The sequence below is a fragment of the Olea europaea genome, chromosome 8 (genome assembly GCF_002742605.1).
Source record: "Olea europaea var. sylvestris chromosome 8, O_europaea_v1, whole genome shotgun sequence".
Lineage (NCBI taxonomy): Eukaryota > Viridiplantae > Streptophyta > Magnoliopsida > Lamiales > Oleaceae > Olea > Olea europaea.
Genome location: NC_036244.1, coordinates 12,194,162 through 12,206,648, shown reverse-complemented (window position 1 = coordinate 12,206,648; position 12,487 = coordinate 12,194,162). Strand labels below are relative to the sequence as shown.

General features: G+C 34.2%; 3 protein-coding genes across 4 annotated transcripts in view; 2 read left to right on the top strand and 1 right to left on the bottom strand.

Moving 5' to 3' along the window:
* The first annotated feature begins 1,576 nt into the window (after positions 1–1,576).
* LOC111398813 lies at positions 1,577–4,723 on the top strand. Its single transcript, XM_023025921.1, has one exon. The coding sequence runs from the start codon at positions 2,218–2,220 to the stop codon at positions 4,261–4,263; it is 2,046 nt and encodes a 681-aa protein (XP_022881689.1). The 5' UTR covers positions 1,577–2,217; the 3' UTR covers positions 4,264–4,723.
* Positions 4,724–6,553: 1,830 nt separating this feature from the next.
* Positions 6,554–9,381, top strand: LOC111398812 (stress-associated endoplasmic reticulum protein 2-like). 2 transcript variants are annotated; one of them, XM_023025920.1, is made up of 3 exons: positions 6,554–6,696; positions 8,118–8,274; positions 9,115–9,381. In XM_023025920.1, exons 1-3 carry the CDS (start codon positions 6,694–6,696, stop codon positions 9,159–9,161), a joined length of 207 nt encoding a protein of 68 aa, XP_022881688.1. In that variant the 5' UTR covers positions 6,554–6,693; the 3' UTR covers positions 9,162–9,381. The 2 variants fall into 2 exon arrangements, 1 of the variants encoding a protein (XP_022881688.1); XR_002703413.1 differs by lacking the exons at positions 6,554–6,696; positions 8,118–8,274 and adding an exon at positions 8,472–8,573.
* A 1,662-nt stretch (positions 9,382–11,043) lies between these two features.
* The window catches only part of LOC111398287 (F-box only protein 6-like), a 7,565-nt gene continuing 6,121 nt past the window's right edge, over positions 11,044–12,487 (bottom strand). The window contains exon 2 of the mRNA XM_023025208.1: positions 11,044–12,199. Within this exon, the coding sequence (XP_022880976.1) occupies positions 11,044–12,199 (1,156 nt within the window). The remainder of the gene's footprint in view (positions 12,200–12,487) is intronic.

Below are 12,487 nucleotides of genomic sequence, written 5' to 3'. Positions count from 1 at the left end.
AAAAAAAAAATTGTAGCTGGTGACTTGGAATATTGATGAATTTAGGAAACCTGAGTTCGGGTTGAGGGTTGAAATGAATGTTTAGAAATATTGTTAGAATACGGTAGAAATTCTTCATTGGTTATTCAACCTTTACTGCATTAGTGCCATACTTGAGAACAAACAATTAATGCTTTTTACTTATTCAACTGGGTTCTATGGTCAATTTTGTGGCGATTGTAAATGTTGTGTGTGTATAATTCAACCTGTCATGCAACATGTGATATTATGCATTTACGAACATTGATTTATGATGCTGTATATGATTTTTTTAATTTACTCGTGTTGTAGGACAATCTTATTATAAACAAGATGGAAGTTAGTTATTTATAATAGATTTTCCAGTTGTAATAGGCTTTATCGTTTTTTCTTCTTTCTAAAATAGCTGAGGATTATTTATTTATTTTTATTTTTTTTTGGGCTTGATTAGAATAGGATCTTCTTTCTTTTAGATTAAGATTTTGTTTCCTTTTAGGATTTTAGTTTGGTTTCCTTATATTGATAAGATTAGGAAATTATTTGCCTATATAAACACAGGATTTGTATACTTTTCGTTAACCAATTTGTTATAATCAAATTATTCTCTATATATTTTTGAGTTTTTCAATTTTATTCTTGTTTTAAGAATTTCAATTCCAATTCCGCTCCGACTCAAGTATTGAGAACTTGTAATCAGCTAGTTTTCTCTAGTCTCCTTAACTTTTGATGATGGATTGATCTGGGGTATTGTTGATTTTAATGGCCACATCAAGGCTCAGGGAAAATGGATTGAATGAGTTTTGATTATGCTATTGCATTTGGCCTGTACATTCTTTACTTTTGCATGCTGCTCTTGGTTTTATTGCAATTTTGTTTAATAGATGGATGCTAAACTATATGATTTGAATCTCTGTTTGTTAGATTTGTCCAATTTGTCATGATATAAATGGAAAATGCCTATGTAGGACTAGTTTTCTATTTTTTAGACTTTTTCTGAATTGGGTTATATTTATTTGTTTATGTTGCTCAGGTCTTGGAATTCCTGGAATGAGAACAAACAACTAATGCTTTTTTACTTATTCAACTGTTCTATGGTTAATTTTTGTCGTTTGCAACTTTGGTATATAAAAAAACACACACTCGTGATTGTAAATGTTGTGAATGTATAATCAAACCCATCATGTAACATGTGATATTATGCATTTATGAGCATTGATTTATGATGCAATCTTATTATAAATAGGATAGAAGTTAGTTACTTATAATAGGATTTCTTCTTGTAATAGGCTTAATTACCTTTTCTTCTTTCTTATTTAGCCCATGTTTGTTCCCCATTATTTTCAAATACATTTTTCTCTCTTTTTTTTTCAAATACATATTCTTCAATAAGATAATAGTATATACAAACCCAAATATTTTCCTTATTTTTCAACGACACATTCTCCATCAGTCTACCATTCCAAAATGCATTCTTAAAAAAAATGGGGCTCAAACAGGCTTTTAGATTAGGATTTCTTTTCTTTCTTGATTAGAATATGATTTCTTCTTTCTTTTAGATTAAGATTTTGTTTCCTTTTAGAATTTTAGTTTTCTTTCCTTTAGGATTTTAGTTTAGTTTGCTTATATTGGTAAGATTAGGGAATTATTTGCCTATATAAACAAAGGGTTTGTACACTTTTAATTAACCAATTCATTATCAAATTATTCTCTATATATTTTTGACTTTTTCAACTTTATTCTTATTTAGTCTCCTTAACTTTTGATGATGGATTGATCTGAAGTAATGTTAATTTTAATGGCCACATCAAGGTTCAGGGAAAATGAAATGAGCAAGTTTTGACTAGGCTATTGCTCTGGGCCTGGACATTCTTTACCTTACATGCTGCACTTGGTTTTATTGCAATTTTGATTTAATAGATGCATTCTAAGCTATATGATATGAATCTTTGTTTGTTACATTTGTCCAAATTGTTGTGATATAATGGAAAATGCCTATGTGGGACTAGTTTTCTATTTTTAGACGTTTTCTGAATTGGTTTATATGTAAATGTTATGTCGCTCAGGTCTTGGAGCTCCTGGAAATTGGGTTTTGGAATGTAAAGAAGTGGATGCATTGAATATCAAAAAGCTTTTCAGTAGTGTTGATATTGTTTTTTAATGATAAAATTCTTAAGTGGTTAAGAGAAGGGCAATCCACAGATGGAGTGCAATAGAGACGAGGCCATGAGAGCAAAAGAGATTGCTGAGAGGAAGTTCCTGGATAAGGACATTAAGGCAGCAAAAAAATTTGCTCTCAAGGCTCAAAATCTATATCCTGGGCTAGAGGGCATTTCCCAGTTGATTAGGACATTTGAGGTTTATATTTCTGCCAAGGAGAAAATAAATGGTGAATATAACTGGTATACCATACTTGGTGTGACTCCTTTAGCTGATGATGAGACAGTAAGAAAACAATACAGGAAACTGGCTCTTCTGCTTCATCCTGACAAGAACAAATCTGTTGGGGCAGAAGGGGCATTTAAACTTGTTTCACAGGCCTGGAGTTTGCTGTCTGATAAGTCCAAGAGATTAGAATATGACAATAAGTATGGTACCACATTCCAGGAGAGGAATCAGACTACGAATGCAGGCCCTTCACCAACAAAGCAAAATGGATTTTACAACTTTGCAAAGAATACAGCTTCAAAAATGAAGGTTCCAAAGGGTAATTCTAGTAAGAGGGATGCCTCGTCCGGTCCTGCTCCATCTTGTAAGAAGGAACGGCGTACATTTTGGACTGTCTGTCATCGATGCAAGATGCAGTATGAATATCTCAGGATGTATCTTAACAAGCATTTGCTCTGCCCAAATTGCCTTGAGGCCTACTTCGCAACAGAAATCGAGCCACCATCTGCAGGGTTTAATATCAGTAATCCGTCCAATCACAGTAACTTGCAACAGGCTCCTTTCTTTGAGTCAAATGGTTCTGCATCTACCGCTCAAGCTGCAAATATGGTGCAGCAGGCTTTTGAGAAAGTGAGAAGAGAGCGTCAGAAAAAGCAGGCTGCTACTAGAAGGGAGGAGGTAAATCGAAGGAAAAATCATTCCTCCAAAAGAACAATTGATGGCGGACGGTGTAATGCTGTGAAGAGAAGAAAAGGAGTTGAAGATTGTAGTATGAACAAGGATACAGTGAACGAGGTGAATTGCGACATTGATGTTAAACAGTCACTTATAGAGAAGGTTCAAGGTGAAATACGTCAGATGTCAAGTGAACGGACTTCAATTAGTGCTACCAAAACGACATCAGCCGGCGAAGCTTATGAAAATAACGTACAAAACGAAACAGCATATGAAAAATATAACAGTGTTACAAATAGTGCCAGATTGGATCAGAACGAGCCAGGCAAGGCTAATAGTCAAATTTCTCTTAATAAACTCGATTTTGGTGCTGATGTGGAATCCATTAAGCAAATATCAATTGATGTTCAAGATTCAGATTTTTATGATTTTGATAGAGACAGAATGGTGAGGTGTTTCAGAGATCGCCAGGTGTGGGCTGTGTATGATGGTGATGATGGGATGCCACGGTATTATGCCATGATTCGTAAGGTGATTTCTTTAAACCCTTTCGAGGTGAAAATCAGTTGGCTTAGTTCAAAAGCCAGTAAGTGGTTTGATTCTGGTTTTTCAAAAGCTTGTGGGGTTTTTAGAATGGGCAAACATGGAATTAGAACCTCACCCGACTCGTTCTCGCATAAGGTTAAATGGACAAAAGGCACTGATGGGACCATCCAGATACTTCCTCAGAAGGGGGACGTCTGGGCTCTGTACAGGAATTGGTCAGCCGAATGGAATGAACTTACAGAAGATACAGTAATACATAAATATGACATGGTGGAAGTACTTGAAGACTATGATGAAGAACTGGGCGTAGTTGTTATTCCCCTAGTTAAAGTTGCAGGGTATAAAGCAATTTTCCATCAGCTTCTGAGCCAAAGGGAAATAAAAAGAATCCCAAGGGAAGAAATGTCTCGTTTTTCTCACCAGGTACCATCCCGCTTTCTCACTGGTCAAGAAGGGTTGAATGCTCTGAAGGGTTGTCTGGAATTAGACCCTGCAGCTACTCCTTTGGAACTTCTCCAGGTTATATCAGTTGCTAAAGAAACCGAGTCCTTGAAGAATGAAGAGGAAATTACTGAAATAGTGGACCTAACTGATACTGATGGAAACACCAACATCAACAAGGGAAAAGAAATTTCTTGAAAAATGGGATGGGATGTAGTTCGAGAATAAGGGAAAGTGTGGGAGCATTGTTGGAATCTATTGAGAATCGGAGGGTTGAAAATTCATGGGAGATGGGAAACTGAAGAATTGATGAGTAATAGGATACCAAAGAATCTAAGCGTGAACTGAACAGTAAATGAGCAATTTCTTTCCTTCTTTTCTTCCTTAATACTACTTGTCCAGGACATCCCAGTCCTTTTTGCCGAACCTGCCATAAGAGTTTAAGATAATCTTCTTTGAGGTGGAGCGTCAAGTCTTTGGTTGCGATGTTGGAATGCAGTTCATTCAAGAAGTTTTGAAAAACTATTTACTTTTCAGCAATGATAGGAATATTTTGGTTCGAAATGTACATTTTTTGTACTAAGTTCATGTTGGAGCTGACAGATAAAGATTGAATTTTTAAATATCCTATAGATAACTGATATATTTTTCTCTTCAAGTGTCTTCCTATTTCTTGCTCCTTTACTTTTATGAGTTGCAATGTTTTTATCAGTACGTAAAATTTCGCGAGATGTGTATGATACACAGTATGTATCTACAGCAGGAGAGGTTAATTTAAGTGATTTCTTGGTTCATGCTTGTAACTAGTTGTAGATGTTGATATTAACGGCCGGGTATTACTTTATAGTTGTTCCTAATCAATTTTTCCAGTTCTATATGTGAAAATTGTGCACGTGCCAGTCAATTTTTTTCATGCAAGCTTGTTGAAAATAAAATGAATTGTTGATTTTTATTTTTCTCTTGCAAAAGATGACATTGCTAAGATTGGTGGCTGTAGATTTATGGATTCTTGAATTTGTGTATGTTGCTTGGACCGTAATTATAAAACAACATGGCTATCGACCTAGTTGAGGAATGAAGTAAATGATTTATTAGTTTAACCTTGATTTCTTGGTTTAACCTTGATGACTCGTTGAGTATTTTTCAACTTATTATTTTTCTCGCGGAAAAGATGAGGTTTTGAGAATGTTGGCTTTGAGTCTATAGATTTTGGAACTCATCGTCTATTGTTTGGACCATGGTCATGAGAGCTGCCATGAATATTGGCCTAGTTTAGGCATAGTTTAACAATGAAGTCTTGTTTCAATTCACGAGCTATTAATACTTGTATTGTCTTTTTTCGTGCAAAAGACGCCGTATCTAGAAAGATGGCTATAGATTTATAGATTCTATTGAGACCTGGCATGAATAATCATCTAGTTAAGGTATTGAATTTATGAGTTACCAGTCGAAACAATGTATTATCGGCTTATTTCATGAGTACCAATATATTTAATAAATAATATTTTGAAAATTGTCTCTGTTGTTTAATTGTAGTTGGTTTTGTCGATATGCTTCTATATAATAGTTTCTTTAATCATGTTCAAACTGGTGGCTCGACTTGTATGATTAGAATTACCTAACAAAGTTTACATTAAACACACATAGTCAAGTGATTACATTGTCAGTTGATGGGCTCAAAACAACCTATTTACATTGGCCAACAAGTATTAGAGCATAAATTTGGACGAAGTACTTCGTACATTAATTATTTGTGTCCTGTTATCATATGAGCAATAAACCATATGATTAACCTTAGTTATAAAATTAAGTGAAAAAAGAGAACGATATAACTGGAAAAACAGTCAAAACATTTGCTCTTTGATTAACAATTCCCACGGTATTGAATAATACAAATTTGAAGTCTAATCTTGATTTTCGACCTCTTAATTTGGTCCTTAATCTTTAAAAGTAAGCTAATTGCTTTATAATCTTTCATTAAAATTGCATAATCAATCTCCAAGAAGAAGCCAATGAAAATTCTTTTTTTCTTTTTATTCCACAACAAAAATTTTAGATCGTCACACTAAAATAACCATTTATCGCTCGTCGATGAGAGTAACATAGATTTAGAAGCAAGCAGAATGAGAATAATATCATAAATTTTACTTTTCAACTTTAAGTCATATCTGAAATTTTGAAGTGAAGTATGTTTTCATTAGAATTAGAATGACACGAACATTTAACGAAGATCATAATGTTTTTTATAATCATAATGAATTGATTATGTAATTATAATAAAATATTGAAGACTAACTTGTTCCTTTTTAAACATTGAGCCCTAAAAGTGCAATTTTCCCTTAAAATGGAAAATAAAACCGAGAGAATGTGTGAATAGCGTACGTGGACCTTGGGTACCAATCATTTGCAAACACGTGTACAATATACGCGTTTGATCCAATCACAATTTACATGGTTACACGTCCTCGGGAGATTCTGTCAATTTTTTCTCTCAAGTATTTTGTATAAATACCCTCAAAATAGTTTCTCACACAATAAAAAGGAAAAATAATAATAATAAAGAGATCGGTGGTACATTGCTTCGCAGGTGCTAGATCGCCTTACCGGATACCCGATCTCCCCGTAATCATGGTGAAAATCTGATCTTGAATTCTCTTCTGTATTTTGATTGGTGTTTTTGTTGTTTGAAATTGTCAGTTTGATTTATATGTAGTACATTTTGTGTTTATTTAACTGGATTTATATATTTTTGTTTGGGAGGTTAAGGAATTGTTAATGAGCGATTGATCTGATTTTGTTATCAGTTATGTCATTTTCCTATTTTAATATTTTTAAGCCCGTGTAATTATTGATTTTGTAGCTAAATCTCAATAAACGATTGTTCATTGCGAGGTTGCAAATTCACTTGAGATTTTTTTTTTTGGGGAAAATTGAAAACAGCTATGATCGAAGAGACTGTGGTAGTTATTTAAGAAATTAATAATTAGGAGATTGGTATCGACTTCGGACAAATATTGCATGCCAGATTGTATTATAAACATTATAGGGCTTTTATCTTTTCAAATTTAATTTGGGATCTCGATGGTCTGAGTCATAATTTGACAAAAAAATAATTAGTTTATTCTTTTAAACTAAGGGATAATGTTCAGCATTATCTGCAGAATAATGCTGTGATTGCATGTGTTGATCTGCAGTGATGATCTAAATAGTTCATTGAACGATGGCAAGAATTTAGTAATTATATGGTGGTAATTTAGCTACTTAAAATGAGAACAAAAGTTTGAATTCGTTAGAGTTTCACTTAGGTGAATTATGATGGATTTAAAGGGGCAAAAAAAAAAAATAGTGCTCTAGTCTACTCAGTGCGGTAAAGTCAGGTTCGTACAGCCAATTTTGCTTTTATCTTCACTTCGATTTGACTTAGCTCCCGTTTGGCCTCCATTATATTGAAATGAAAATATGTAGAATAGTATTTTTTTGAAAAATGAGTGGTTAAAAAGAAAGGAAAAGTTGTCGGCAGGGGTGGATCCAAGATTGGATCCAAAACCAGAATTAAAAAATAAAAAATAAAAAAATTCTTGTGCTTTGGGGGGCTAAGTCCATCTGCCCCTGGTTTTTAGTTTATGTATAATATTAATTTATGAAAGATTGTGTGGTTGAAAATAGGAGAGAGAAAAATAAAATGTAATGGAATGAAAATTAATTAGGGCCAAACGGGGGCTTATGTCATTAGATGTGTAAACACGTAAAAACCTTTTGTCAATCCTTTCCAGCTTTGAGTTGTAGTAGTCTTGAACAGATTCTAAACATTAGCAAATAGTTTCTACAAGAGACTAGGTGGAACCTTTTTTTTCTATTTAGGGGCTCAATTTTCTGAAGGTCATAGTTTTTTTTTTTTTTTTATTAATTTAGGGGCTCAATTTTCTGAAGGTCATAGTTGTGCTACTGTCACTTGTTATTTATTATCAAAATCCGGAGTTAATCTTTCGCACATCAAATGCAATATTTTGGGTAACTCATATGAAATCTCTGCTATTTTTATTCCCTTTCAGACAACTTCAAGAAGACTTGCTGACAGGAAGGTGGTGAAGTTTGAGAAGAACATTACCAAGCGCGGGGCTGTACAAGAGACTAGCACAAAGAAGGGAAACAATTATCCTGTTGGCCCTGTCTTGCTTGGGTTCTTTGTCTTTGTTGTCATTGGATCATGTAAGAAATTCTTAATTTTATTCACAAACTCGAACTCCTCTTTTGATATTAATTCAATGTTATTTTCTCTTTGTTGAATGGTGCTGCAGATACTATTCCCTTCTAATTAACTTAAGAACAGTTTTATAGTCAGATTGTTATCATTAAATATGTGTGGTAATAGATTTATTTAACCCCTGTTTGACATCCTTTAATTTACTTTAGCGGGGCTGTACAAGAGACTAGCACAAAGAAGGGAAACAATTATCCTGTTGGCCCTGTCTTGCTTGGGTTCTTTGTCTTTGTTGTCATTGGATCATGTAAGAAATTCTTAATTTTATTCACAAACTCGAACTCCTCTTTTGATATTAATTCAATGTTATTTTCTCTTTGTTGAATGGTGCTGCAGATAATATTCCCTTCTAATTAACTTAAGAACAGTTTTATAGTCAGATTGTTATCATTAAATATGTGTGGTAATAGATTTATTTAACCCCTGTTTGACATCCTTTAATTTACTTTAATTTATTTCTCATGCTAATTTTCAAGCACACATTAAATTCAAATTTTTTATCTACATTTTAACCACACATTCTCCAAAAAATATTATTCAAAACATAGCCTTTTACAATTGAAGGCCACCAAACAGGTAACTAATTTCAGGCATTGATCTTCTCTGTTGTATTTGTGGGTGTACTATTGAATCATGAAATTTTTCTTTCTTTTGCTTTCACATGCATTTATTTTCCTTTGCGGAATTGTGCTTTTAAGTAAATCAAAATTTCTTCCATTATCTTCTTCCCCATTCGTAATGAGAGTCGAATTTCTAATCTCTCTCTTTTTTTTCCCTTCATCTACCAGCGCTTTTCCAGATAATCAGGACAGCGACCAGTGGAGGCATGGCTTAATCATCTTTTGATATAGTCGTCGTTAGGCTGTTTTAGTTTGTTCTTCCGAACATTATTAGACCCAGCGTTGCCTCTTCTAGGACTGTTGTTAACTATGTTTTGAGGAACTTCGAAAGCCTTAATAAATTTTCTCCTTTGTTGTCTAGAGTACAGTTGTTTTCCATCTTTGTTACTTACGTTGCTACATCATAGTGAGGTATACCAATTTAATTTTAATGCACCGTGTTCTATTTTTTGCTTATCCTATTTTACATCGTGGTGACGCTTACTCGTCATTATGTTTATGTTAAAAGGTTGAATTCCAATCTTGAGGGCTCTCACCGTCCTGCCCCTGAAATATCGTGAGGAAGTAAATTGTGAAATGTGCCCTGCAGGTCAGAGATCAAGAGCTTGTCAATACACTGGTACCCACAAAAAGTCCAATTTCATGTTACATATATGACTGGACACGATCAAGGAAAAAGGAAAATTAAAATTAAAATTTTGACCGAAGTATATGGAGAGTTCACTCAGCTCCAAAAAAATAAATAAATTATAAACCAGATAAAATGATAAATTGAACTAATATAATAAAAGAACATTTGACACGATGATCATGGCACACATTTACAAAATGCATGTTTACGAATATGTTTGATGAAATAAGCCTGCAGAAAATTTTTTCACGAGATTATTTAATCAAATATTTTTAATTTGAAAATCAAGCCTCCATTTGGCAAAAGTTAAATCTTATATAAAAAGTTAAATTTCATTTTCAATCACACATTGAAATAGACTAACAAATACTATCCATTTATTTATCGCTCGTTTCTATCTATTTACAAATCAAACCGTTAAGCAGATGTGCAAAATAGGATATGACAATACAATAATTAGATGTATTCCAGATAATCAGGACAGCGACCAGTGGAGGCATGGCTTAATCATCTTTTGATATAGTCGTCGTTAGGCTGTTTTAGTTTGTTCTTCCGAACATTATTAGACCCAGCGTTGCCTCTTCTAGGACTCTTGTTAACTATGTTTTGAGGAACCTCGAAAGCCTTAATAAATATTCTCCTTTGTTGTCTAGAGTACATTTGTTTTCCTTCTTTGTTACTTATGTTGCTACATCATAGTGAGGTATACCAATTTAATTTTAATGCACCATGTTCTGTTTTTTGCTTATCCTATTTTATATCGTGGTGACGCTTACTCGTCATTATGTTCATGTTACATGTATGACTGGACACGATCCAGGAAAAAGGAAAATTAAAATTAAAATTTTGATCGAAGTATGTGGAGAGTTCACTCAGCTCCAAAAAAATAAAAAAAAAAATGAATAAATAAATAAATAAAAATTATAAACCAGTTAAAACGATAAATTGAACTAATATAATAAAAGAACATTTGACACAATGATCATGGTACACATTTACAAAATGCATATTTACAAATATGTTTGATGAAATAAGCCTGCAGAAAATTTTTACACGAGAGTATTTATTCAAATATTTATAATTTGAAAATCAACCCTCCATTTGGAAAAAGTTAAATCATTTATAAATTAATAGTTAAATTTCATTTTCAATCACACATTGAAATAGACTAACAAATATTATCCATTTATTTATCGCTTGTTTCTATCTATTTACAAATCAAACCGTTAAGCAGATGTGCAAAATAGGATATGACAATACAATAATTAGATGTACGAAAATTAAGATTCATATGGTATCTACTGAAGAAATATTTTCTTCAATGAGGAATATTACTGATGAAGAATCCTTCAGAGAAAATTATACAAACATTATTTGCCGTGCTTTAGTAGAGCTCCCATTTTGATTACAAACCAGATAACTGAACCACAGCATTAAGATTAAAACAGTTCAAATGTACATTATGTTTAAACAGGATACAAAGACAGGTTAACCGTCAAAAAAAAATAAAGGGGGGGGGATCTCAGGGATAGCATAAGCAAACCCTTATTACCTAAGCAAGTCATATGAACCTGCTTTCCATAAAACTCCAAGCACCATATATTTGGCATTCTGTCAACCTCCTTCCCTAAAAGCGTCATCTTTTGCAGCTCCCATATGCAGACGCACGTGGCAGCATTCTTCGTCAGCAGCCCCACGAGCATGATCTTTCCTCCATATTCTGCTAATGCATGATCACTCAAATGTACGGGGGGCGGGATTATGAATTGTTTCCAAACCCCCGTGACCATATTATAGGACACGATCCCATCAGGGAGTGAACGCAAGAAGTAAAGAGTTCCGTTAATAGATACTGCCTGAGACCTGAAGTTTAGTGCCAGTGGGAGCTTGATATTCGGGGGCATTTTACCTGGATGGGTCCATGTGTTCTTTGTGGAGTCATAGACTTCATACTCCCCATCACAACCAACCCAAAGGATCTTATATCCCTCATTGGTAGATTTTCCGTTTAGAGTCATCCCAACTGCCACACGGAACCAAACTTTAACTGACCTAGCAGGTAACTCTTTGAAGGACTTCAAAAGAGGGTTGCACACGTAAAAGCTTCTATGTCCAATGTCAAGAAAACAGACGAGACCCCCTGCTGATGCCACTGGCAAAACAATCGATTTTGTTGGCAAGGCAGGAATAGCCAGGTGGTGCCATTTTTTCATTGATGGATCATACATGGCTCCAGCATTAATAAGTTCATGAGTGATAGTATAAAACCAAGTTTGCGTTTGATTCACTTGAGCACATTGTTGGGAGAAACTTTCGGAAGTTGGCAAGGAATTCCACTTTCGGCAAACAGAACGAAAGCGGAAAAACGTGGCGACCGGAACTCTTGCTATCACGGATTCGAAAAGGTCTTCGGGAAATTCTTTCCAGATAAGCTGTTCCATAGTTTCGCTTGAGCTTGTAGTTGCAGTCGCCTTTACCTGATTATGCTCCTTACGAGCTTTCTTTCTTGGTGGAGGTTTGCCTGGTTCCAACATTTTGAGATTTTCAGACTTACCAGCAGTCATTATGAGATTATAGCAACCACCTTCCACAAAGCTATTTTCAAGATCAAGAAAACACCATCTGCAAATCAATAAAGATTCATAAGATTCTCTGGAATTACGAAATGGCAGGAGTCGTTAGGTGGCATTGTAAATTTAACTAAATAAACAACATCACAATGCAAAACAGTAACAAAGTCAGCTAACAGTTTGAAGAGGTTTTAAACGCTATATATTAAACATGAAGAATATCCATGATAAAAACAGGAAAAATAACTATTGACTTTCGAAGGTTGTTAGAAATAGTAAATATTAGAAACAAATTATTCAACAAGCAGAGAAAGAGGGAGGGAGGCAGGGAGGCAGGGGG